This window comes from Heteronotia binoei, chromosome 4 (assembly GCF_032191835.1).
Source record: "Heteronotia binoei isolate CCM8104 ecotype False Entrance Well chromosome 4, APGP_CSIRO_Hbin_v1, whole genome shotgun sequence".
NCBI lineage: Eukaryota > Metazoa > Chordata > Lepidosauria > Squamata > Gekkonidae > Heteronotia > Heteronotia binoei.
In genome coordinates, this window is record NC_083226.1 from 157,273,769 (window position 1) to 157,301,360 (window position 27,592).

General features: G+C 46.0%; 1 protein-coding gene and 2 non-coding genes across 3 annotated transcripts; 2 read left to right on the plus strand and 1 right to left on the minus strand.

Moving 5' to 3' along the window:
• Positions 1 to 802: 802 nt before the first annotated feature.
• DNAJC21 (DnaJ heat shock protein family (Hsp40) member C21) lies at positions 803 to 27,246 on the minus strand. Its single transcript, XM_060236083.1, has 12 exons — positions 26,901 to 27,246; positions 23,169 to 23,262; positions 20,850 to 20,973; positions 20,330 to 20,452; positions 15,808 to 16,112; positions 14,539 to 14,693; positions 13,155 to 13,242; positions 12,558 to 12,713; positions 5,559 to 5,598; positions 3,522 to 3,700; positions 2,940 to 3,018; positions 803 to 1,319 (listed from the first exon to the last, which is right to left on the minus strand). The coding sequence occupies exons 1-12, from the start codon at positions 26,995 to 26,997 to the stop codon at positions 1,155 to 1,157; spliced, it is 1,605 nt and encodes a 534-aa protein (XP_060092066.1). The 5' UTR covers positions 26,998 to 27,246; the 3' UTR covers positions 803 to 1,154.
• TRNAA-AGC (transfer RNA alanine (anticodon AGC)) lies at positions 1,542 to 1,613 on the plus strand. The gene has a single exon. It is a non-coding gene; the product is annotated as a tRNA-Ala (tRNA).
• Positions 4,445 to 4,510, plus strand: TRNAA-UGC (transfer RNA alanine (anticodon UGC)). Its single transcript has one exon. It is a non-coding gene; the product is annotated as a tRNA-Ala (tRNA).
• Positions 27,247 to 27,592: the final 346 nt, after the last annotated feature.

Here is a 27,592-nt window from a genome sequence, read left to right on the forward strand (position 1 = left end):
AAAAGCAGAACTGGCTTCTGGTGCTGGCATCTAGCCTTATTTTTAGCCATATCCTTGCATTTGCCTGCTGCCTTGCTTTGAGCTATTTTAAATACCTAAGGGCAGAACCTGAGTATAACTTCCAAATAATAAGGCCGTGGATCCGGCTGCACATTGTTAACACAGTCTCTCTTTGGTAAAGAACTATGGCTCCCATGCCCTAGAGGAAGGAAATATGAAAAGTTAAAAAACTACACCCTAAAGCATTATGCCTACTGTTGGAAACTTCTTAGATTGGTTAGGCAGAGAAATCACAGACTTATGAACCTTATACTCCAATGCAACCATTCCACAATACCAACCTCACATGAATGAGGCTTAATATGATGTATATTTGTCCCAAGCAGATGCTTTCTATATAAAAGCTAAAAACTTTTTCAATATCATATCAACCCCTTAGGCAGTGCCTCAATAAGCAAAAACATGGTTGACGTATTTTAGTTGTGCTTAATGGAGTATCCCTGTTGCACATTTCTTAGTTCTCTCCCCTGTCCCCAGAGATCTGTCTAAGCAAGAGGGGACTGTAGAGTCAGTGATGAAAGACTACTGGTTTTCTCGGAATGAGTAGCCAATCCCAAGCCATGATGTAAAGGTTTCCCTGTGCTTGGACCATAAACAGATCAGAAGGGGAGATGAATGAATCAGTGGAAAGAAAGCAGAAAGGACCTTAATCCAACAGTTACAAGGGAGCGGAGAAATGGTTTGAACAAAGAAATAAAACGCAAATACTTACAAGTAACTATTTTATAATAAAACACCCGTGTACACTAAAATAATTTATTTCTTCATTCCTGTACATGTTTGTCTTTACAAGTCTGTATAGGTATGAGGAAGACCCTCTTGATGAGTACCTGGGTTTTGGGGACAGATCATGAAAGGGTTTTAGAACTAGTGAAGGGGCCAGGTACAACACAGCCAGTGGTCAAAACCCCAAATGAATAAGAGGCACAATCCATGCATAAAGCCTTTGTCACCGTGCCTGTTGCTGAGGAAAACCAGAGAGTTCTTTCATCCCCCGTTGGGACAAATCTTGTCTCCCTCTGTGCTACTAAGGTACCCTCTGAGGGTTATATTGAGCTGGCCATCAGCTTTCCCGCCATCTCCTTCACGGAGTCCTATCTGTTTTTACGCTTTTCTTTTTTGCTTCGGCTGCTCACAGCTCCAATTGTGCTTGGCACCTGCATGGCTTTGGCGTGGCCTGTTGCTTTCAAGTGGTCAAAGAGCTTATTCCGCGACTGAAATTCACAATGGCAGGTGACGCACTGGAGAGAAGCTTCATTCTGGTAGCAGAAAAGCAAAACAAAACAAAACCATTTTGCTAGTATTGGCACACCACCTCCTAAGGGCAGACAGTAAGAAAATGTAACTAAGCCCACAAGCATTGATTTACGGTACCGATCCAAAGAGACTCTCAACTACTGTTTAAACTGAGCTGCTACCATTCAAAATCTGCTAAGCTAGGAAAAGCTTATGCCATGAACTTCTGTAGTTAATTAGGGGAAGGGGTTATGGCTTGGTGGTAGAGCCTCTGCTTAGCATGCAGAAGGTCCCAGGTTCAATCCCTGGCATCTCCAGCTAAAATGATCAGGCAGGAGGTGATGTGAAAGACCTCAGCCTGAGACCCTGGAGAGCTGCTGCCAGTCTGAGTAGACAATACTGACCATGATAGACCAATGTTCTGATTTAGTATAAAGGCAGCTTCATGCATTCACTGGATCTGGGTTTGAATGTTCAAGAAGGATTTGTTTTCAAGCTTCTTACCTGCAGAGAACTTTATCCAAATACTGCGGAGGACAATGCTAACTGTTCTCAGGAGAGCTCTCTGTTCATACAAGCTGGCACGCAGGACAGGTCATAGCTTGCATAAACTCATAATATTCCCAGGAGTTCCCACTCTGCTGATAGGCACATTGCAAACTCCAGATTGGTTATAGAACAGGGGTGTCAAACATCTGGCCTGGGGGCCGAATCAGGCCCTCAGAGGGCTTCTATCAGGCCCCTGAGCAATTGGTTGTCATCTGCTTCCTTCTCCCTCTCTCCTGCTTCCTTCTGCATAACTGCTTGCTGCAAGGCTTGCTCAATCAGACAGGAGCTACAGAGCAAAGGAGGAAGGTGGAAGGGAGAGCTTGCTTTTGCCAGGCTCTTTCAATTGAACAGCAGAGCTACTGAGACAAGCCTCTCTTCCTTCCATTGGCTGAGGCTCCTCTCCATTCTGGTCCCCTGGGGAAGGAAGGAAAGAGCCAGCGCTTCCTTTGCCCAGCTCCCTGGATCCCATGGGAGAAATACAAAGAAAGCACTTTTCAGACCAAAAAGTGCTAATTTTTAAAGAATGTTTTATTTTAAGGCATTTTTTTAAAAAAAAAAATTAATTGTATTTGTTTGTGTCCTTTATAAAGTTTATATCTCTAGTACCTAATCATAAATAGGTACGCACACGGCGTGGCCCAACAAGGTCTCATTTATGCCAGATCTGGCCCACATAACAAATGAGTTCGACACCCCTGTATAGAACAAAGTAGGAGTCCAGTAGCACCTTTAAGACCAACAAAGTTTTATTCAGAATGTAAGCTTTTGTATGCATGCATACTTGTATGCATATTTGTATGCATGCATATGAAAGCTTACATTCTAAATGAAACTTTGTTGGTCTTAAAGGTGCTACTGGACTCCTACTTTGTTCTATTGCTTCAGACCAACACAGCTGCCCACCTGGATCTACCCAAATTGGTTATGGCAGACAAGCTGTTTTTATAAGGGAGAGATCTCTGGTAAGCTTCTGAGCAATCAGCAACACGGGGGGTTTTTTTGGGAGGGGGTTGGTGGGGAGGAAACACTACTACAGTGAATGGTACCTGCCTATTCAGAATGATCGCAGAGTTGCCTAAAACTTTTCTACGTACCACGATCTGATGCTCTGAAGAACTTCTAGCGGATGCTTTCTTCGTATCTTTTGCTTTCTTCCCTTTTGCTTTTGCATTGCTGAAAGGGGGAAAAAAGCCTCTTATTCCTCTGCCTTTCCTGCACGGCACATACAAGGAAGCGCTGTTTTGAAGGGAGGGACTTAAACAAGTGAAATCGATAGGACTTCAAAGTAGTTAATGTTGCTCATTCATTATTTGGCTTCAAAACAATCTTTAGAATTTCACAGGCTGCAACTGCAAAAACATTTTACATGTTTGATCAGTGGAGGTGGTAACTCGCCCGTCCCTGCCACTGGCCCCAGTCCTATGCACTCCGGTACACTATTAAGCATGTGCAGTTCTACTTGGAAACACAAAAGCTAAACAATGGATAACTGCCAGAAGAAGAAGAAATGGATACTCTAAGGATTAGAACTGACATATTTGCTGAGGACAAGACAAAAGGCAGAAACTGGGAACATCTGACTCACAAGCCCTGGGATGTATGCCTGGCCCCCTCTCTTTCGATCTTTAGGAGGCAGCTGAATACGGTTTTATTTATGACTGCAGTTCTATACTTACGCTTTCATGTCTGTTTTTGGTTCATTGGCGGGAGCTCCATTTCCCCCAGTACTTGCTTCTTCTGGGCTGGGGCTTTTGCTGGCACTCTCTGATTCTTCAGCCATATTATCCTGGTTGGCACCACTGGCCTCATCAGCTCGATCGCCTGTGCTTTGGTCATCAAAGGGAACTTCCTGTGCCTGGTTGAAGAAATGCAAATGTACATGAAAGAGGGCTAAGAGGACAAATACACTCTGTTACATGGAGGTCTACAAAACCACAGTGAGCAAGACCAAAAGCCTTCTGACCAATGTTCCCTCTAAGCTGCAGAGTCTCGTGAGCAAAAAATCTGCCTTGTGAGCTACTAGCATTAAAGTTGTGAGCGACTGCATAAATTATTGTGCTCTGGGACCATTTTTCCTGAGCTAAGACAAAAATGTGTGAGCTGGAGGCTAAAAATCTGTGAGCTAGCTCATGCTAACTCAGCATAGAGGGAACACTGCTTCTGACTTATGGGTAAAAGCTCTCTTACAGGCACAAGTCACAGATTCTGAAGGCTTTTATGGACACCTAGCAAGACCAACTAGGTTCTGATACATCCAGGTTCAAGTGCAGCTCAATTGCTCTGAGAACCAAAGAACAGTGGCCAGAAGCCTGACTCGAGCTTTCACCCATTAGTCTATGAGTGGTGACCATATCACATGCCAAAGTCTTTTAAGTTATGACATATATTGATGCGTTGCTTGTGTTATCTGCAGGGGTCATTTTGTACAAAAATAGGTGGTGCAGCTCATCCAGGGATTGTTATGCACCTGCACCTACTATTCAATGGACAAGGTGGGGGGGGGGGAGGAGGGAGAATCCTCAGAAAGGTTCAGCTGAGCTCCTGCTGAATCCGAGGCCTGGTTATCTGAGTCCAGAAGCCTCTAGTGTGCGGAGGGACCGCGGCTCAGTGGTAGAGCATCTGCTTTGCATGCAGAAGGTCCCAGGTTCAATCCCTGGCATCTCTAGTTCAAGGGTCTGGTGATGTGAAAGACTTCTGCCTGAGACCCTGGACAAGGGCTACCAGTTTGAGTAGACAATCCCAGCTTTGATGGACGAGTGCTCTGATTCAGTATAAGGCTGCTTACATGTGTGGCTTAAGTGACAGCAGATCGTGTCTAGATCCAGCCAAGACTCACAGCGGAAGCCGATGAGATTCATGACAAGGTCTACTGGCACAGGGGAGGAAGATGGGGGAAATCTCTTTTAAGGCAGATGATAAGATCTGGGCCAAGGTCTGCTTAGTTTCAAGTATTTCACCTAAGTGCAGACAGAGGAGCAAGGCAAAAGGCTTGTTGTGTGGGCCAAGGGATCCAAGACTAATCCAGGATGTGGCATAATGTACTGTAAGCAGGGCTCTTTTCCTAGCAGGAGCTCCTCTTCATATTAGGCCACACACCCCTGATGTAGCCAATCCTCCAAGAGCTTAGAGGGCTCTTCTTACAAGGCCTACTCAATATTTATTTCAAGTCAAAGACCAGAACAGCAATAAAGGAAGACAACAAGACAACTCATAAGAGTACAGTCAATGAAATCAAAGTTGTTCTAAATATTTCCTCTTATAAATTGCAATGTAACAAAATTTTGCCACTGCCTCAGTTATTGAGCTCTGTATATCTTCCAATAAAAATTTCTGAAGTACCTCAGTTCTAAAACTTATATAAAACTTCAAGGGTTTGAATTTAAATAAAAGTGGGGTAATAAAACGCTACCTATCCTCTTGATAAAGTTCACAGTGGAGAAGGATATGTGAGACCATTTTAACTACTTTTTCTGAACAAAGACATCTTTTGCATATTAGGCCACAGCCGATGTAGCCAATCATCCAAGAGCTTACAGGGCTCTTAGTACAGGGCCTACTGTAAGCTCCAGGAGGATTGGCTGCATCAGGGGGTGTGGCCTAATATTCAGAGGAGCTCCTGCTAGGAAAAGAGCCCTGCACATAAGCATTGTGTGAATGCTGCCATCGCTTCTGGAAGTTCAAATACAGGACAGAAAACCAGCATGAAGACCTACCATCATGGGTTTTTGTTTCCTTCTCTGCTTCTTTGAAAGCCTGTAAAAAGGAAAGTGGACATTAAGATGTCAATACTTCTCATTTTAATATTTGAGAAGATGACACATGATATAAGAAATCCTATGCCTCCAGAGGCCTAGTCGAGGTGGATTACAAGTAAAAACACCATAATATTATACATTAATACAAAAAAGAAAACAAACCACAAAAAATCAGTCAGGGACATAAAAGAAGCATAAAGATACTTAGAAAACAAATCTCAGATGAGAAGCAGCCCCCTAAACTGCTAAAAAAAATGCCTCTCAGTTAAAAGACTGACTAAAATGCCATGTTTTGACTTTGCAGGTGGAAGACATTGTGATAGGTGCCAGGTGAGCCTTAAGGGGGAGGGAATTCCAAAGGCAAGGTGCCACCACTGAAATGTCCTGTGTCTAGCTGCCATCTGCCTCAGCTCTGAAGGCAGAGGTGCAGAGAGTAGGTCTTGGGAGGCAAATTTTAACTGGTGGGCTAGACAAGATAGGAGAAGATGGTCCTTCAAGTGCCCTGGCTCCAATTCATTTAGGGCCTTAAAGGTAAGGAATTCTGTTCAGAAACAGATGGGTAGCCAGTTAAGACCTTTCAGCACAGGGAGGGAAACAATCTCCTGATAACAGACTAGTCAACATATTTCATCCAACTGAAATTCCAAAGCGTTTTCTAAGGCAGCCCAACCTAGAACACTTTACTATACTCTAATCTGGATGTGATCAAAGCATAGCTGGGTTTCCAGATTAGCTTGGGGCTGATTCGAACTCAATGCACTGTTGCGCATTTGCTGCTCATTCACACACATACACAACCTTTGGATACCTGGCAGGGAGCTACCATTGGCCACAGATTCCTGGCATGTTCCTTTATAGAAGAAAGAAAGTTTATGGGTGTTTGCCAAGAGAAACACGGTGGGCAAGGAATGAGCAACCTGTTGAGTGAAGTGGGACCCAGCCTCCAAGGTGCTTTCAACAAGACAATGGCACTCTTCAAACCACTCACAGAACAAAACTGCAGGAATAATCTAATGCAGCTTGAGGAGGAGAAGGAAGAGGGCAGGAAAAATCACTTCTCCACACCCAGTGAAGCTGATGCACAATAGGCTCAAGATAAATAAATGAGTAATTCAACTGCAGAATTCGCTGCCGGTGATGGCTGCTAGTACAGATGGCATTAAAAGGAGATTAGACAGTTTCATGGAGGAAAAATCCATCCATGGCCATTCGTCAAGATGACAGTCAAATCTTTGTATCTTGGACTGGAATTCTCTCTCTCTCTCTCTCGGCTTGGCTTCGTGAACGAAGCTTTAAGAAGGGTGCAATAGTCCACGTTTGCTGCAGGCTCGCTGGTGGCTGACAAGACCAATGTGGGACAGGCAGGTCCGGCCACAGCGGCTGCAGGGAAAAGTCTGATTTAGGGTTGGTCCTGTAGCAGTGCGATTCTTCCTCAATCTCCTTTTGTCCTCAAGACCAGCTATGCGTGCGTTCTCAAAGGAAGAGACAGCCTGGTGGATGGTGTGCCTCCATGCTTTGCGATCTGAGGCTACGTCAGACCACTGGTGATGGTTGATGTGACAGGTGCTAAGGGATTTCTTCAAGGAGTCCTTGTACCTCTTCTTTGGTGCCCCTCTATTTCGATGGCCGGTGGAGAGTTCGCCATACAGGGCAATCTTGGGAAGGCGGTGGTTTTCCATCCTAGAAATATGCCCTGCCCAGCGCAGCTGCGTCTTCAACAGCAGTGCCTCGATGCTGGTAACCTCTGCCCGCTTGAGGACTTCAGTGTTGGTCACAAAGTCACTCCAGTGGATGTTGAGGATGGTGCGAAGGCAGCGCTGATGAAAGCGCTCAAGGAGTCGCAGGTGATGACGGTATAAAACCCACGATTCGGAGCCATAGATGAGGGTTGTCATCACAACCGCTTTGTAAACATTGATCTTTGTGCCTTTTTTCAGATGCTTGTTGCTCCACACTCTTTTGTGCAGTCGGCCAAAGGCACGGTTTGCCTTTGCCAGCCTGTTGTCAATCTCCTTGTCGATCTTGGCATCTGAGGAGATGATGCACCCCAGGTAGCTGAACTGCTGGACTGTCTTCAGAACTGATTCACCCACAGTGATGCAGGGAGGGTGATAATCTTCCTGGGGTGCAGGCTGGTGGAGAACTTCTGTCTTCTTCAGACTAACTTCTAGGCCGAATAGCTTGGCAGCCTCTGCAAAGCAGGACGTCATATGCTGCAGAGCTGATACCGAGTGGGAGACGAGTGCAGCATCATCAGCAAACAGTAGCTCTCGGATGACTTTTTCCATTGTCTTGGAGTGTGCCTTTAGTCGCCTCAGGTTGAACAGGCTGCCATCGGTGCGATAGCGGATGTAGACACCATCGTCCTCATCTAGATCTACTGCGGCTCTTTGAAGCATCATGCTAAAGAAGATCGTAAAGAGAGTTGGCGCGAGAACGCAGCCTTGCTTTACACCTGTGCCTATTGGGAAGGGCTCCGAGAGGTCGTTGCAGTGTCTGACTTGGCCTCGCTGGTCTTCGTGTAGCTGGATGATCATGCTGAGGAACCTTGGGGGACATCCTAAACGTTCCAAGATTTGCCACAGGCCTTTCCTGCTAACGGTATCGAAAGCTTTGGTAAGGTCGACAAAAGTCACATACAGAGCCTTGTTCTGTTCCCTGCATTTCTCTTGGAGCTGCCTGAGAACAAATACCATGTCGGTGGTGCTCCTGTTAGCTCTGAAGCCGCACTGGCTCTCTGGGAGGAGTTCTTCTGCAATGGTGGGCACCAGTCTGTTCAGGAGTATTCTGGCAAGGATTTTGCCTGCGATGGAGAGCAGGGTTATCCCCCGGTAGTTGGAGCAGTCTGACTTTTCCCCTTTGTTCTTGTATAGGGTGATGATGATTGCATCGCGAAAGTCCTGTGGTAATTTGCCTTGTTCCCAGCAGGTGACAAGTACTTTGTGAAGTGAGCTATGTAGTACTGTGCCCCCATGCTTCCAGATCTCTGGTGGAATTCCATCAACTCCTGCTGCCTTGCCACTTTTCAGTTGCTTGATGGCTTTAACAGTCTCTTCTAGGGTGGGGATCTCATCCAACTCTGTTTTCACCGGTTGAAGTGGGGTGAGGTGGATTGCTGAATCTTGAACTACGCGGTTGGCACTGAAGAGAACCTGAAAATACTCCGACCACCGGTTCAATATGGATGCCTTGTCTGTGAGGAGCACTTGGCCGTCTGCACTATGCAAGGGACTCTGAGCCTGATATGATGGACCATATACTGCCTTCAGGGCTTCGTAGAACCCTCTTAAATCACCAGTGTCTGCACACAGCTGGGTTCTCTCTGCAAGCTTGGTCCACCACTCGTTCTGAATGTCTCGAAGCTTGCGCTGGAGGTTGCTACATGCAGCGCGAAAGGTTGCTTTTTTCCCAGGACAGGAGGGCTGAGCAAGATGTGCTTGGTAGGCAGATCTCTTTTTTGCCAGTAATTCTTGGATCTCTTGATTGTTCTCATCAAACCAGTCCTTGTTCTTCCTTGTGGAGAACCCGAGGACTTCTTCAGAGATCTGCAGGACGGTAGTTTTTAGGTGTTCCCAGAGTGCTTCTGGAGAAGGGTCTGTGGGGCAACTGAGGTCCTCAATTCTTGACTGGAGTTTTGCCTGGAAGGCAGCTTTAACTTCGGCTGACTGGAGGCTGCCAACCTGAAACTTCCTCCGAGGGATACCTCCTCTCCTGGGTGTGGGTTTAAAGTGAAGACGGAGATTGCAGCGTACAAGACGATGATCCGTATGACATTCTGCGCTGGGCATTACTCGGGTGTGTAAGACATCTCGAAGGTCTCTCTGGCGCACCAGAATGTAGTCGATAAGGTGCCAATGCTTGGACCGTGGGTGCATCCAGGTTGTCTTCAGACTGTTCTTCTGCTGGAAGATAGTGTTGGTGATGGTGAGCTGGTGCTCCATGCAGAATTCTAGCAGGAGGCGCCCGTTGTCATTGCAGTTGCCAATGCCGTGTTTGCCAAGTACTCCTTTCCAGGCTTCCGAGTCTTTACCTACTCTGGCATTGAAGTCGCCAAGGATGATCACCTTGTCCTCTGTAGGGGTCTTCCGTACGAGGTTGCGTAGATCAGCATAGAACTTGTTCTTTTCTGCAGGATCTGCTTGAAGGGTTGGGGCATACACACTGAAGAGTGTTGCATGCTGCTTGTTTTGAAGTGGGAGGCGCATGGACATGATGCGATCTGAGTGACCTGTTGGAAGGTTTTCGAGTTTGGAGGCAATGGAGTTCCTGACCATGAAGCCAACGCCAGAAAGGCGGCTCTCAGCCTTTGACTTACCCGACCAGTAGAGGGTATAGCCAGCACCGTGTTCTTGAAGACTACCTTCCTCAGGGAAACGGACCTCACTGAGAGCTGCTATGTCGATATTCAACCTGAGAAGTTCGTGGGCAACTAGTGCAGAGCGTCGTTCAGGGCGACCACTGCCTACTGTGTCAAGCATGGTTCTGATGTTCCAACACGCAAGCTTTAGTCTTTGCACACTTTGTGAGGCAGGTGCATGCCTTTTCTTTGTTGTTATTTTTCGACCGCAAGTAAGGATGCCCGTTGACCGCGGCTAGCCAACTGGGGTGGGGGAGACGAGCTTTGTTTAGGCCACCTTTTCTAGGCCCCTCTCCGTGTGGAGCAAGCAGTGCTGTCCCTAGATAAGGCTGCTTGGTCGTTCAGGGTGCTGCCGAAAGATGCTTTCGTCTCCGGGTTAGCATCAGGCGACCAATATCCTGAACCGCCTACATGCAGGATCGGGACTGCGGCTTCCAGTGGCACCTTCCACCTGCCGTTTCGCCCCTTGCCTATCGCTGCAGGACTTGATGCGTTGTGGGTTGTGTGTGTGGATATGCCCTTCAGGCCTGCGCAGAGGAATTTTTTAGGTGAAGCGCAGTGTGCGCGGTACTGGCTCCACCCTTTCACCTGGGGGTCATCTGCCATGGCCCAGTAAGCCGGGACGCCGGCAGTGAGTCCTCCAGGTGGTAGGTGTTACATTAACGAGCTCTATCTGCCCGGGTTTGATGTTAGAGTTTTCCTTCTCTTAGGCTGACGAGGTTGGTGGGCCCAGCCTGCCCATCCAGTTATACCGCCGGACACTTCGGTCGCACCATGACGTAGCAAACTCTGTGAAAACGGGGGGGACCAGCGAGAAGGTGTTGCTACGGATGCAGTAATGCAGGAGAGGCCATTGCAGTGACCATCTGCCAGGCATAGCCAGACAGTGACCACGCGGCGTTCACTACACCGGGAGAGGAGAGGCTATGTATTGCGCATGCACTTTCCCTGGGGGGGTAGGATTCCCAGAGGGAGCACACCCCCCTCCACCTCCCCGGACTGGAATTACTTGTGCATAGAAATGCCACCATATCCAGAGGCAGTCAAACTTTGAACACCAGTGTTAAGAGACAACACCATCATATGCTTAAAACACCACCCATCCACTTACCTCGCTGCTCTCTCATATAATTCATTACAAATCTATCTTGCCTCTTTTATCAGTCGTGGTACTCAAGAAGATATGTATCTTAAATATTAAACCGAAGACTGCAGATTTATACCCCACTCTTCTCTCTAAATCAGAGTCTCAGAGCAGCTTACAATCTCCTTTACCTTCTTCCCCCACAACAGACACCCTATGAGGTAGGTGGGGCTGAAGGAGCTCTCCCAGAAGCCGCCCTTTCAAGGACAGCTCTGTGAGAGCTATAGCTAACCCAAGACCATTCCAGCAGCTGAAAGTGGAGGAGTGGGGAATCAAACTCCATTCTCCTGGATAAGAGTCCACACACTTAACCACTACACCAAACTGGCTCTTCAATGACCCTGATATCTTCAACAATCCTTACTTGTAAAAAGTTGTTTCTTAAAAAAATTCTAAATCATTATTCTCCCCTTTTCCTTTTTTTTCTTTTTGTAGCCTCAAATGTTTTTTTTAAAACTTATATTTAATAGCAAAAAAACAACACACAGTAGTTCTCCCAGGAGATCTCCCATCCAGGAACAGACCTCCTTAGCTTCTCAAGGTTGTATCGTATGCCTTCGGGCCATACCCAATGAAGTGCCCTAAAAAAAGACAATCTGAAGCAGACTTAGACCGGCTATTTTTAAAACTGTCCCAGTTTGCTGGGAAGCAGTAATTAGCGCGTTTTTACCCCACAAACCGTAAGCTCTCATCGACTACAGTCCACTTTGCCAGAGCATCATCTGATCCAGCAAGCTCTAGCCCGCAAAATCTTATGCTGGAATAAACGCTTCTCAATAGTTAAGGTTGTCTTATTTGTGATGCAGCAGACCAAAACGGCAATCCTATGCAGAGATTCTCCAGTCTGAGCCCAAGAAAATCAATACCCTGAATCCAACTACCTCTGCTAAGCCAAGTTTGACACCTCCCTCCAGCCTAAGGGGCCTTCTACCAACTTGGGTCTCTTCCACCAACTGTTTAGACTGGAACAGCTTGATTCAAGTCCAGTAGCACCTTAGAGGACCAACAAGATTTTTAGGGTATATAAAACTCCCTTTGTCAAATCTTTGTATCTTGGACTGGAGTTATTTGTGCATAGCCCTGATCTGGATAGTCCAGGTTAGCTCAATCTTGTCAGATCTTGGAAGCTAATCAGGGTTGGCCTTGGCTAGTATTTGGATGGGAGACCTCTAAGGAATACCAAGGGTGTGACGCAGAGGCAAGCAACCGCCACTGAAACGTCTCTTGCCTTAAAAACAAGTCTAGCTCTCCACCTAGTGGTGCATAATGCTAAAAGAGCTAGAACTGATGGATGCCAGACAATCTTAGGATCTCCTGCCTATTCTACACACACTGACATATGATAATTAATTACTGCACACAGATCTAGCACAGCAGTTCAACTTCCCTTCTATAATGAATTGCATAGGAATTCCGGGTCATTTTGTAACTAACTTTTGTCTATAATAATACATACTTCTGCATGGGTATTTCTTCCTCCTCTTCTTCTTTAGCTTCTAATCCGTTCTCATCAGCTGCAGCAAGAGAAAATTCTTCCTCCTCTTCCTCCAGGTGCTGCCGTAACAAAGCAACCATCTCTCGATGCTTTTTGGATTTTTCATGATTCTTCATGCTGCAAAGAGTTGTCAGGACAAGGTCTTTGATGAAGAAGAAGATATTGGATTTCTATCCCACCCTCCACTCCGAAGAGGCTCAGAGCGGCTCACAATCTCCTTTACCTTCCTCCCCCACAACAGACACCCTGTGAGGTGGGTGGGGCTAGAGAGGGCTCTCACAGTAGCTGCCCTTTCAAGGACAACCTCTGCCAGAGCTATGGCTGACCCAAGGCCATGCTAGCAGGTGCAAGTGGAGGAGTGGGGAATCAAACCCGGTTCTCCCAGATAAGAGTCCGCACACTTAACCACTACACCTAACTGGCTGCAATCTTGCTTACACCTACCCTGGAGAAAGCCCCACTGAAATCAGCAGTACTTAGAACCAAGCAAGCATGTTCAGAAATGCATGCAAAGCAATCAGATCAAAAGGCCAGTTTTTTTAGGGAAATGGAACTCACGCTTTTTCGGTCTTAAAGGATTTGTCACAAGCAGCACAGTACAAATCATCATAATATTCAGCATCATCTGCCTCGTCAGTTTGTTTGTCTGCAAACAAAAAGGAGACATCTCACATAACACAGGAAGGATTCTCAGAGCCCAATACAATTCATGTTAACTCAAAAGAAAGTCCCACCATGGATGAAAGCTAGTGTGGGGCACAGGTTAGATAGTCAGATTAAAACAATGAAACAAAGTTCAAGTCCCGCTTCTGTTATAAAGCTCCCTGGGTCACCTTGGGTCAGTTACTCTCTCTCTCAGCTCTCCCTCAGTTGCTGTGAATGTAAAATGGAAGCCATTCTGAGCTGCTTGGAAGAAGAGAAGGATAAAAATATTATAGCTAGAGAGGGCTTACTCACAGACAACTACAAACTTAGTTTGCACACCTATGCAGATACCGTTTGCAAACTGCACTGAATTCATAAGAATTCACAAGAATCTATGGCTAGCTGCTCCCAGAAAGAATTTCCATTGGCACCAAGGACTGTAAGCAACAGTGTAAAAAAAGGGAAGAGATGCAATGCTTTCTCATCACTCCTATACTGTACTGCTTATATAAATATATCACTGTGCCAGAAATCTAAAGTATCATCGATATATCTAATTTTCAACATGACCCCATCTGTGGAAACTTTAAATCCAGGGACTAGACAGACAAAACAGAGCTCTCTACTTCTGACAGAAGCCCTAGGTTTGTAGAAAAAAATTGAAATATAATTGAAAATACACTAGGGAAGGTAACCTCTCCAAATAATAGTAGTGTCCGTAGCTTTAAGAAACGAATGCCCTCAGTGACTCCTACTAGGCAGCCAAAACAGTATTGTTAACCTTCAAGCCTTAGTTTCTGTCAGTAAAGGGCCTTTCCTGGGCTGTTTTGGCCACTGTGTCCCACAGGGCTTCTATCCATGCAGGTTCCATGATCCCCAATATGGCCTTTTTTGGTGGTCCTGAGAAACCTCCACTTCCCCCCAGTGAAAAAGCTGCTTCTATCCAACCCATAAAAAGTGTGGGTAACATTAGTCCAAATCTAAACAATCTAGCCCTGAAAATAATACCTAAATCTTCACTATGACCAAGGAATAGATCAGTCTCTAAAGCCATGAATCGTCTTACAAAAAAATCTTCACAACTCATATAGAGTAAAACCTTATTTTAAAAGGCATTTCATATGTTCCAAAAGAGAAAGTGTTGTAGGGTTTTTTCCACCCCAGTACTCTCAAGGCTAATTTTTCTGTGGAAAAAACCAGAAAATAAATCCTTTGGGGAAAAAACACAAGAAAAAACCCACCCTGCTCCTCCACAAATTCTTCCAGACCTTTCACTCCTGTAACAGACTGCCCGTACCTTCTTCTCCTTCTTTCAGCTCCTGAGATTCTCCTTCCTCCTCACTGTCTGACCCATCACCAAACTCCTTTTCATACTGGGCTTCCATTTGCTGCAGTTCTCGCTCAAGATCTGACATGGTGATCCAGTTCTGCTCTTTATATTGCTCAGCCAACCTTTGAAGAGCAGAGCAGAAAGGCAGAGTCTTTAGAACAGGCTTTATTTACCTCATAAAACTCTTTATTTAGTAAAGAGAGTCCTTGTGCAGAGCTGATGAAGTGGTAAAACTGTTCAAGCATGGAGGCAAGAGAACTGCATGACTGAAGCCTCTTCCACAGGTTTTCAAAGAAAAACTCCTTGGATACAGAAGACAAGTTTCTGCTGCCTGCGGAGCTTTTGCCTTGATAGTTTCACATATAGAGAGTATTGTTTTTCCTCTCCATGGGGGAATGGCCCAGATTGAGACATGTCCTGGTCTCACGCTGCTCTTCTCTGCGGGGCTTCCGTCCAATTCCGCACAAGCTGCTGTGGGGCTGTGACTCGCTCTGCCTCTTTCCTGTGGCAAGCAGAAACCGGTTTTCAGAGGATCTTGCTTGCCGCGGGAAAGAGGCGAAGAGAGTCACAGCCTCGCAGCAGCTTGTGTGAAATCGGACAGAAGCCGCACAGAGAAGAGGAGCGTGAGACTGGGACAAGGCTAGTGGGCAACTGGTCATGTTTTCCCCACTTCATTTGCGTGAACTAGACAAGAACACATTTGGTTTCATGTACATCAAAGCAGGCAAAGAGATTTCACACGAGGGGCTTTAAGAACATGGAAACACAAGAAGAGCACTGCTGGATCAGACCAAAGGCCTATCTAACTCCAGCATTCTGCCCACAAAAGGGTCAACCAAGTTGCCTCTGGGAATTCCATGTCTGCCACAGCATCCTCCCAACTTTGCATATTGCAGTACTGGAAGAAGTAGATATTTACACCATAAAGGAGCTGGACTGCCACAGAATCACAGATAACACGTTCAGATGGCTGGCAGCCCCACCAAACCAGAGCTTGGAGGATTGGCTACATCTGGGGGGGTGTAGACTAATATGCAAAGGAGCTCCTGCTACAAAAAAAGCCCTGGTGAGAGCTAAGCCTCATATTTATCTGGGCACTTTTTTCTAGTTATTTTTGAAGTGAACACGTGTTGGCTTTCTCTCTCCAACAGATGTATGTGTTCTCAAAATAATGTGTGAACAGGGCTTCTGTGTATCTTGCCTCTGAAAAAGAATCGACCACCCATTTGTTCATACTTGGCTTGCTTCAGTTTCTGCTGCCTGCGGAGCTCCTCCACTTTCTTGGCCTTCTCAGCATTTTGCTCTTCCAGAAGCTTCCGGTGGGCTTGGACCCGCTTGTCCCGCTTCCGGATGAAGGCCACAAGCTCACGAACCAGCTCATTCCTTTCCTTCCTGGCTTTGTCGCGGGTCTTCTTGTTCTCCTTCTCCATCGCTCGCTTCTCCCAGCGGTTCGACGCCTGCCGCGTGTCGTACTCTTCCTTCCAGGCAAAATTCTTCCGCGTGCAAAAACTCTGCCAGTAAGCGTAAAAGCAGTGGACTACCTAAGCAGGAAGAACAAGAGCATGAAAAGAAACAAGCCGACACGAAAGAGGTGGACTGGTGCAGTTGTTACAGTCAGTACTCCCTCTAAGCCGTGGAGTCTTGTGAGCAAAAATTCTACTTTGTGAGCTACTGGTATTAAAGTTATGAGCTACTGCATAACTTAGTTTACTCTAGGGCCATTTTTCCTGAGCCGAGACAAAAATGTGTGAGCTGGAGGTTAAAAAAGTGTGAGCTAGCTCACACTAACTCAGCTTAGAGGGAACACTGGTTGCAGTGTCAGTCTAGGATCTTGGGAGATCCAGGTTGGAACCCCCACTCTGCTAGGGAAGTTTGCTGGGTCATGCACTCTGCCTAGTCTACCTCAACGGGTGGTGGTTGTGATAAATAGAAAGCTAAGGTATGCAACACAAGGACACATTTCACAGGGCTCAGCGGTCAATTAGATCTGTGCTGAGTTTACCTGCATATTATCCTGTACTAAAAACAACCTCGGTATGGGGTAATGGTTAGCATTTGAATCCAAGTACTCCCAGAAGATGACCTAGATGATCATTACCTGTAAGCCTAATGCTTTCACTCATAACAGCTTTCAAGATGGGCAGCAGTCCTAGTTTGCCCGTAACAACAGAAAAGGGCAAGAATTCAGGAGTACCTTCAAGATTAACAAAATTTGCGACGGGGTAAGATCTTCTCCCTTCACTTCTAGCAGTACCTAAAGTGAGCAGCGGCTCACGAAAGCTCATTCCCTGTCAAAAAATTTGTTAGTTTTTAAGGCACTACTGGACTCTTGGTCATAACAAATGTTGAAAGAATACCCTGTAGACATGTACACCATCCTGGCCTTTTTGGAGGAAGAGCAAACTAAAGTGTAATAAAATACACATTTCCTTCAAAGACAGACATGACTGTCCTGACAAATGATAAATTTCCCTTAGTCACGGAAATACTTCAGAACGTGAACTTTGAATACAACCTTATTTTTCATTCACCACATTGATATTTTGCTGTTCCTCCCCTGGGCACCTTACGCTGGACTTTCCCATTTGATCCTCAAACCAACTGTTAGGTGGGCTCAACTGAAAAGATCGTGAGTGGTAAGAAATTACTGCTTAGCAGGGTAGAAGGTTGATTTACACCAATGCATACACCCAGGGCTTTTTTGGTAGGAAAATAGCCAGCAGGAACTCATTTTCATTTTAAGCCACACCCCCTGGCATCAGCACTGTTTCACCAGCAGGAACTCATCTGCATGTTAGGCCACACTCCCTGACATCGCCATTGTTTACACAGAGCTTTTTGAAGAGAAAGCTCAGCAGGAACTCAGTTTGGTGTAGTGGTTAAGTGCGCAGACTCTTATCTGGAAGAACTGGGTTTGATTCCCCACTCCTCCACTTGCAGCTGCTGGAATGGCCTTGGGTCAGCCATAGCTCTCCTAGGAGTTGTCCTTGAAAGGACAGCTGCTGTAAGAGCTCTCTCAGCCCCACCTACCTCACAGGGTGTCTGTTGAGTGTGTGTGGGGGGAAGGTAAAGGAGATTGTGACCACTCTGAAACTCTGAGATTCAGAGTATAGGGTGGGATATAAATCCAGTATCTTCTAAATCCAATATCTGCATATTAGACCACACCCCATGACATCACCATCGTTTTACCCACTGTTTTGTAGAAGAAGCCGAGCAGGAACTTATTTGCATATAGACCAACCGCTCTGACACCAAGCTAGCCGGAACTGTGTTCCTGCTCAAAAAAAGCCCAGCATACACCCTCCCCAGCTGCAGGCCTCTGACTTCTCCATCACACTTTGTTTGCATGTCCCCCAGAAAAAGCATTTTGAAGATCTTTTTCAGTTGCCACGGAAATGAACAGGTAAGGCAGTCCCATGACTCTGCCTGAAATCTCTTGTCTCAACAGAGATTTACTGTGGAATGCCCCTGGCAATGGTTAATCCCAGATCACTCTTGATGTGACAAGACTCAACAAGGATTCAAGCCAAAGCCTCTTGAGTCCAAGTGCACCAAATGCACCACATTGGCTCACAGATGTTAACTCTAACTGTCTGCTACAGGACAAAGTATTTCTGTAATAGCTTATCCCCTATACCGAGGTGTTAACAATCCTTGTCTTATTTAGGATGCAATCCCACGCACACTTACGTGAGAGTAAAGCCCTGAAGCATCTGGATCATTCATTATGTACAGATGACGTTAAGTGGGGCAGGGCCCTAAGGGGCAGCTCAATACAAGCAGCTGCCAGAGGAAAAAAATCTGCGTATTGCCAGAGACTCCATTGCTGCCAGGCAAGAAGAACATGCGGCGTCTGCAACTCGCCACAATTTGCACAGCCATTCTAGGCAAAGCGCATCTCCTTTTACACCAACTCTGCTCCTAAGAGAAAGCACGGTGACATTTCTTAAGCAGAAAGAGCCACAACCTGGAGACACAGGCTTAGAAAAAGAACAAGCTTTGACACGTACTGTTTGTAGCCCAGGTATAAATGCAGATAGTTTGCAACAGAAGCCTCCTTAGATATCAACTCGCTCAAGGGACCACTGGACTTCAGACCCCTTAGCTCAACTCTGTGTCAAGAGTCCTTGCCATGTATTCTCTTTTTGCATTCTTGTTACAAACTCTCTTTTGCATTTTTCTCTGGCTTATGTTTCTGTTAAGCTGACCTGTGTAACTGGGAGGAGGGAAGCTCTTGCTTTGGTTTGCATGGTACTGTCTGTAATGCATATGTAATCTCTCAGCCCTACAGCGGGGGTCTGGGAAACCAAGGTCTGTTGGGCACCTCTGTAGAGACTATCTAGCGCAGGGATGTCAAACTCATTTATTATGAGGGCCAGATCTGACATAAATGAGACCTTGTTGAAATGTAATGCCAGGTAACAGCGATATAAATGTTATAAAGCACACCGACATACATAATTAAAGATTTTTTAAAAACACTTAAAGTAAAACATGCTTAAAACATTAGCACTCATTGGTCTTAAAGGAGCTTTCTTTGTATCTCTCCTGTGCAATCCAGGGAACTGGGCAAACCATTCCTTCCTTCCCCAGGGGACCAGGAGGAGGAGGAGCCTCAGTCAATAGAAGAAGCTTGGCACAGTAGCTCTGCTGTGCAATTGAGAGAGCCTGAAGCTATCCCTCTCCCCCAAGGGAGGAGCCTCAGCCAATAGAGAAAATAGAGACTTTGCTCTGTAGCTCCTGTGCAATTGAGAGAGCCTGGCAAAGCAAGCTGTGATGCAGAAGGAAGGAAGAGGGAGGGAGAAGGATGAAGATGACAGCCAGATAGGAGCCCTCTGGGGGTCTGATTTGGCCCCTGGGCCCTGTGTTTGACACCCCTGATCTAGTGCTTGGATTGTGACATGTAACTATGGGAGAAGGCAATTCAAACCTGCGCACAAACTTGCTTTGGCAGGAAGTAACAATTTGGGGAAAGGGTATAAAGACCCGGCTAACCTCTCAGTTATCAGATCTGAGTCATTCTACTGCTACTGTCTATCGAATAAACTACCTTATCTGAACATATGAAGCTGCCTTATACTGAATCAGTCAGTATTGTCTACTCAGACTCGCTCTCCAGGGTCTCAAGCTGAGGTTTTTCACACCTACTTGCCTGGACCCTTTTTAGTTGGAGATGCCAGGGATTGAACCTGGGATCTTCTGCTTACCAAGCAGATGCTCTACCACTGAGCCACCATCCCTCCCTAAACAACAAACAACAGAGAGGCCTGGTTATTGGGGACTATTGCTGAGCTGATACTCTAATGAACTCTCTGTCTCCACAAACTCCTTGCCTCTCTTTGAGGGACCATTCGCTTGAAGACTGACCCCCCTCAGCAGCTTGAGGGTCAGGTGCCCCAACCCTACACATTCCTCCCATTTACAATCCTATTGGGCTTAGTTCCGGGCAAACATGCAGAGGAGCTGGCTGCATCTCACCCTAATCCATCCAGTCTGATCCTTTTCATTAAATATGGGACAGGTTTCGTTTCAGGGGTGAATTCTGGACGTATATTTTTATTTTGTTTTTATTTTCCAAAATTGAAATCCCACTTTTCTGCCTTCATAAATGCCTCCAAGGGAACAGACAAATTAAAACATACATCAATGAGTATGTTCTAATAAGCCTTGGGGGGGGGGGGGAGCAGGCTTCAGTGAGAAACTGAACGATGACCTAATCCTTGAAAACTGAGCAGAAACTCAATTTGTGACTTACTGTGCCATAGTCACTCCAAGAGTCTCCAAAACTTGGGAATTCTTCAGCGTCTTCCTCGGGCATGGATTCCATCTCTTCTTTGGCAATCATTTCAAAGATGTGACGATACACTGCATAGAAACCCTAAAAATAAAATGTTATGTTCACCTACAGAGAAAACATGGGTTCCTAATATGCACAGAGAGAGTATGTTGTTTAGTGGTTAGAGAGAGTGTTGTTTAGTGGTTGTAGCAGTTAGACAAAGATCTGGAAGATTCAGGTTCAAATCCAGCTATGAACCTTGCTGGGTGATCTTGGGCCTCTGGCACACTCTCAGCCTAATCTACCTGACAGGGTTGCTGTGAAGAGAATAAAGTGGGGGAGAGGAGATTGATGTAGACCGCTTTGAGTTCACATTGGGAAGAAAAAACAAGGCATAGATGAATAAATGGGGTCATTTTTGCGACGTGACCACTGAAGACCTCTCTATCCCTGTATAACTTCTCCTTTTTCTGGCTCTTGAAGGGGGACTCCGGTTTACCTTTTCATCATCTCCATAGCCAGAGTAACAGGTCACAGTGAAGAAGTGCAAGATATCCAAGCTGTCATCTTGATATTCTCCATCAACCCCACCTTTCAACAGAGCTTCTCTGTGATTGTCATACCTAAGAAGGGGCAGGAAAAATAAGACAGCACAGTCTGTGATCATGGAAGCTTTTCAATACACAGAGAAAGGCAGAGGTCTCCGAATCCTCAAGTACCAGCAATGCGTTCCTAAGCAGAATTGGACCCTTCTATATCCACAGAAATGAATGGTACTTAAAATGGTGTAGTTCTGTTTAGAATTACATTGTAGGTTCCATTAATTGGCTTCCGAGTTATAGCCACTGAGCCACAAGCTACTGTCATGCTGAAATCCCTATTCAAGTCAATGGGACTAGTTGAGCACAAATGGTAAACAAATATTAAGATGATGGCTGGAAGAGAAAACTCAAGGCTAGAAGGCCTGGGGTGTAATCTCGGTAAAAATCACTTCAGCTCAGCCCTCCTTCTCCAAACTGAGAACAAGTGGGGGGAGCCCAATGAAGCTGATGGGCAGTAGGTTCAGGACATAGGAAAGGAAATACTTCTTTACACAGTGAGTAAAATGTGGAATTCGCTGCTAGAGGATGTAGTGATGGCCACAGGCACAGACAGCTCTAAAAGGGGATTAGATAGATTCAAAGGGGATAAGTCTATCATTGGCTACTAGCCATGGGGACTGAGAGGAATCTCTACATTCAGAGGCACTAAACCTCTGAATCTCAGAGCCAGGAGGCAACATCAGGGGAAGGCCTCAGCCTCTATACCCCGTTGCTGGCCCTACAGAAAAACTGGTTGGCCATTCTGTGAGACAGGATGCTGGACTAGATGGACCACTGGTCTGATCCAGCAGGAAATCTTTTTATGTTCTTAAGACTCCTGCCTTGCATGACTGTTGTAAGGACTGCTAAGATGATTTATATCAAACACTTGGGCTTGGATTGCATGATACGCAACATTTGTAGAAGGAAATTTCAATACTTTCCCTTTCCAAATATTGCAGCCTGCAATGTTCCCAGAATACGTCTCCTGGTGGACAGTATACCCACTTCCCCAGAAACTGCATTGGGGGCGGGGAGAATAGTCAAAACCTACCCTCTCTTTCTCCACAAGTGGGAATGCCTTCCATTTGCGGAGAAGCAAGATTTAAGCCTGTGGCTATGCCTACAAGCTACACAAGGTTTTAAATTATTATTATTTATTTAGGAAGCATCTGCCATAATAAACTGCTGCAAAACTATAGGATCTTAGCGTTTTCTGTTGTTCAGTCGCACAGTCGAGTCCGACTCTTTGCAACCCCATGGACAAAGTCACACCAAGCCCTCCTGTCTTCCACCATCCTCCGAAGTCTGCTCAAATTCGTGTTTGTTACATCAGTAACGCTGTCCAGCCATCTCATCTTTTGCCTTCTGTCTTTCCCAGCATCAGGATCTTCTCTGGTGAGTGCTCCCTTCTCATTTGATGGCCAAAGTATTTGAGCTTCAGCTTCAGCATCTGACCTTCCAGGGAACAAACTGGTTGATTTCCCTTAAGACTGACTGATTTGATCTTCTTGCAGTCCAAGGGACTCTCAAGAGTCTTCTCCAGCACCACATCTCAAAAGCATCTATTCTTCTGCGCTCAGCCTTCCTTATGGTCCAGCTCTCACAGTCATACATTACTACTGGGAATACCATCGCCTTGACTATACAGACTTTTGTTGGCAGGCTGATGTCTCTGCTTTTTATTATACTGCTCAAGTTCACCATAGCTGTCCTCCCAAGGAGCAAACATCTTTTAATTTCATGGGTACAGTCACCATCTGCAGTGATCTTGGATCTGAGAGGGAGAATCGTACCGTACAGCTGTGTAAATAAAAAACCTCTAAGAGACACCATAAATTTTAAACAAGACAGTAGAATGTAGAGGTCATTGGTGTTCTGACCAAGCTTGCACACAGAACTTCAAATAAACAAGAGCATGTAGCAAAAAGACATTCACAGAAGACAGTTCAAAAACAGTATTTCCAATCACAAAGGAGTAGCAATATTCCAGTATTTAGTTCAAAGAACTAAAGGAAGCCCTTCCAAAGATGTCTGTTCTCGATATCAAGACGTTTCAACCGTCTTTCTTCAGTTTGGAGGCTTATTTATCACTGGTACCCAATCGTTACAATACGTTCATAGAAGACCAACAAGGTTCAGAACATGTCTGTTAGATTTCCAGGTTCTCCTGGAAATAAATTGCAGGGCAAGGAAATCTGTTAAACTGTGGGCAGCTAAAGGCCTCCCTGACTTACCAAGCTCTTTCTTGAGGATCACTCAGTACATCATACGCTGCTTGGATCAACTTGAACTGTTCCGCCGCCTCCTCAGCATTTTCTAAGTTCTTGTCTGCAAAGACACAGCAGCAGAATTTAAGTGATAGAGACAAGCCACAAACACACACACAGGCTTCAGTGGGACACCAAGTGCCTGGGCACTGAAGTACAATTGCATGGGCGAGGGCAAAGACATACAGAAAGGGCATATTTTATGGAATGGATTAATAGTTATTCTAGAACTGTGTGGCACCATAAAGTGAGCAGGGTAGTGAATCATAGAGTTGGAAGGGGCTATACAGGCCATCTAGTCCAACCCTCTGCTCAGTGCAGGATCAGCCTAAAGCACCCCTGACAACTGTCTGTCCAGCCACTGATGATGATGATATTGGATTTATATCCCACCCTCCACTCTGAATTTCAGAGGGGCTCACAATCTCCTTTACCTTCCTCCCCCACAACAGACACCCTGTGAGGTGGGTGGGGCTGGAGAGGGTTCTCACAGCAGCTGCCCTTTCAAGGACAACCTCTGCCAGAGCTATGGCTGACCCAAGGCCATTCTAGCAGCTGCAAGTGGAGGAATGGGGAATCAAACCCGGTTCTCCCAGATAAGAGTCCGCACACTTAACCACTACACCAAACTGGCTCTCCAAAACTGCTTGAAGACTGCCAATAATACATCGTTAAGATTATTCAATTGCTTTGGGGAGAATAAAAAAAGGCGTTGCAAACACAAGCACTATTTCAACGCAAATAAAAGAGGTGGGAAGAGAATTCATTCCTCATACTGAAAAACCTTTAGAGACTGAAATGAGCACACACAAAGGGCTTAGCACATGACCAAAGATGTTGCAGAAAGAGGTTACCACTTAGGGCAGAAACCAAGTTATGCAGAAGATCAATAACTGGTGATGTTTAATTGCAACGTTGTCCCTGAAACTTGATTTTGTGGGATCCTCAGCTTTAGATGCATGGTGATTTTAATATAACCTAAATACTTTTTTCCTTTTCACAATGAATTTCAAAACAAAGAATCCCAATTCCACCACAATCAGCAATACAAGACAGCACTCAAACATCCCCAAAATATTATACAAAATACCCTGCACAGTTATTGGCTTGGAGTCAAGGATCCACAATGGGGGGGAATCACCCCTTCTCTCATCTGCTGAAATCGTCTGTGGAATCCAAGGCTTGTTGATATCGCTAAGTGTTATAAATTTGCTTTACATTTCCACTGATGGCGGTTCCCAGCGCTTCTTCCTCCCTAACCCTGCTGCATTTTATTGCCCTCAACTGGATGGCTTAGGCTAGCTCAGGGGTGTCAAACTCATTTGTTATGAGGGCCAGATCTGACATAAATGACCTGGCTGGGCCGGGCCATGTGTGTCATAAAATTTAATGCCAGGTAGCAGAGATATAAGCTTAACATTTGTTGGTCTTAAAGGTGCTTTCTTTGTATCTCTCCTGGAAACTGGGCAAAGGAAGCTCTGGCTCTTTCCTTCCTTCTCCAGAGGACCAGGAGGGGGAGGAGCCTCAGCCAATAGATAGGAAAGAGGCTTGAGTCAGTAAATCCAAATCCCTTTATTGGCATAGAAATAAAAAATACAGCATAGCAAATTTACATGAAGTTTCAGTTATAAAAACCAGTCAAACATCAAGAAGGGGAGCTAGTCTTTTACCCCCTGATTGTTATGGCAGCCAAAAGGTACTTTGCAACCAGGCTTGTGATATGGGAACATTGGTCAGATAGTAGAAAAAAAGCTAATAATCCATAAAAATTAGACAGTATAAATTTGATTACGCAGTCCCGCACTTCCCCATAAAAATCACAATAAAGTAAGTCATGAACGACCGTTTCAAGGTGCCTTCCATTACATGGGCAGACTCTATCCTGATAAGGCTCAGCCTGTGCAACTGAAAGATACTATCCCCCTCCTCAAGGGAAGAGCCTCAGTCAATGGAGAAAATAGAGGCTTTGCTGTATAGCTCCTGTGCGATTGAGCAAGCCTGACAAAGAAAGCTGTGATGCCGAAGGAAGCAAGAGAGAGGGAGAAAGAAGCAGATTACACCCAGTTGGATTTATATCCTGTCCTTCACTACCTGAAGAAGTCTCAGAGCGGCTTACAATCTCCTTATCCTCACAACAGATACCCTGTGAGGAAGGTGGGGCTGAGAGAGCTCTCAGAAGACTGCTCTTGAACAGAACAGCTCTGAGAGTTACGACCAACCTCAGGTCACTCCAGCAGTTGTGTTGTGGAGTGGGGAATCAAACTCGGTTCTCCCAGATAAGAGTCTGTGCATTTAACCACAATACCAAGCTGGCTTTCAATGCACAGTATTAAAAATAAACAGTAATGATAAAATGTTAATATGAATGTAATGATGACAAAGAGCAACAATGCCAGCAGTCTGAGTGTCGAGACAGGGCTTAGGAGACCCTGGTTCAAATCTTCATTCAGCCACCCAACTCCCCAGCCTTTGTCTCAGCCACTCTCTCAGCCCAACCTAAGGGTTATTTTGAAGGGAAGATGTAGAAGGGAGAACTAGATCTAGCCAGGTTTTGCATTCCATCTTGTCTAACCCCACCTCCCTTATAATTATTCCCAAACCACACAGTTTCTACCCATACAGGTCCCATGATCCCCAGAGCAGACTCTTTGGTGGTCAAAGAGGACCCCTTCTTCCTTCTTTTAATAAGCAGGAAACATGGCCAGATCCAGCCCTGTGTTGGCTGCCCACAGTATCCTGGTGTAAAAGCAGGATAAAAGCATCTCGACAGGCAAAAAGAAGAAGCACAAGAATTTCAGAGAAGACAGTGAGCAATACTATGAATTGCTTTAGGAGGATGTCAAAGCACTCATTAAAACCACGTCCCACGGACTCAACGTCATCCCAACACATACTTTGCTTGCCAGCAGCAGCTGTTATGACCTCAATCGGAAGGCAGCCTTCCCGATTCTGGATGAAGCCAAGAGCGTTCAATAAGTAGCAGCACAGGCTCCATTCAAAATGTTGACAACTCTTTTTGGAAGCCCTGGCTACTAACCTTTAGTCCAAATTATTATTATTTATTTAGGAAGCATCTGCCATAATAAACTGCCCTGGCTACTAAACCTGTAGTCCAAATTTCGGGTGTGGGGAGAGGAATACCCCTCTCCCACATTTTAAAAAAAAACAACTTTGTGTTTGTGTCCTTTGTCAAGTTTATATCTCAGCTACCTAATCTTAAATATGTACACACATGGCCCAGCAAGGTCTCATTTATGTCAGATTCGGCCCCCATAACAAATGAGTTCGACACCCCTGCTCTAAACAGAAATCAAAAGTTTTGAAGGACTTGTGCGACTTTATATATATATAGGATGCCCTGATCTTTATGCATTCTCAATCAGGTTCTCAAGCCAGATAGGCTGCTATATTTAGGGTTTCAAAATGAGTGAATTAAGCAAATCACGGACCTTTTCTGAGGATCAAAGCAATTAATCCCGATGACCCCTTCCTCATATTTTGGGAAATTTGGCGGCCGGGGGGTGGGGGTAATCTAATCCACTACCAACAATCTCCCACTCTCTTGCCCCCAATGAGAAGAGAGTCACTAAGAAGTATTAATGGAAAGAAAAAAGAGTCGGGAAAAAGGAAAGCGCCTCCTCGCCCCGCAGAGCCCGGTCCAGTCAGAAGGAAGTTCCTCCATCCAGGCCCGGCTCTTACCTGGGTGCCAACGCAGTGCCAACCTCCGGTAGGTTCGCTTCAGCTCTTCCTCGCCCGCGTCGCGCTTCACGCCCAGCACTTCGTAATGGCACTTCATCCTAGGAGGCCCCCTCGCCCGGAAAGGCGGTCGGAGCCCCGCAGCCTCTGCCCTCCTCGCCCGGCACCCGCGTGGCGGTCCAGAAGACAGCCGCAGCCGGCAAGGGGAGGGAACAAGCCAAGCCGGAAGGAACCATGTAGGCGTCGAAGCCACTTCCCACCACCGCCGGGTTGGGGGGCGGAGCCGGAGGAGGCGCCGAACAGCGGGCCGCGGGGAATCCCTCGGACGTCATAGAAGGCCGGGGCCGCCAACGTTCCGAAGCCCCGCCTCGCCTTTTGATGGGATGGAACGCCAGGGACGCGAACATTCCGGGCGGGAGGGGGGTAAGGATCTGCGGAAAGCGCCGATGCGCTCGCGGCAAGACTGCTCTAGGAACAGCGGATGCCAATAGGCTATACATGATTGCCAATAGGGCTAGAGAATGCACACTTGCCCATAGAGATTAGTGGAAACCACGCTTGCCCATAGGGAATAATGGAAATTAGGTTTGACCTGCCAGCGATTGCCCATTGTACATGATTGCCAATAAAGAATTCACGCTTGTGCATAAGGAATAATGAAAATTAGACTGGACTTAAGGACATCGAGAGCCCAT

Excerpts from the sequence above, each read along its gene's own strand:
- DNAJC21 (XM_060236083.1), bottom strand. The coding sequence starts at position 26,997 with ATGAAGTGCCATTACGAAGTGCTGGGCGTGAAGCGCGACGCGGGCGAG. Across the intron at positions 23,263-26,900 it reads GGCACTGCGTTGGCACCCAG|ACAAGAACTTAGAAAATGCT; the intron begins GTAAGAGCCGGG and ends GTGTCTTTGCAG. Across the intron at positions 5,599-12,557 it reads GAAGAAATACCCATGCAGAA|GCTTTCAAAGAAGCAGAGAA; the intron begins GTATGTATTATT and ends TCCTTTTTACAG.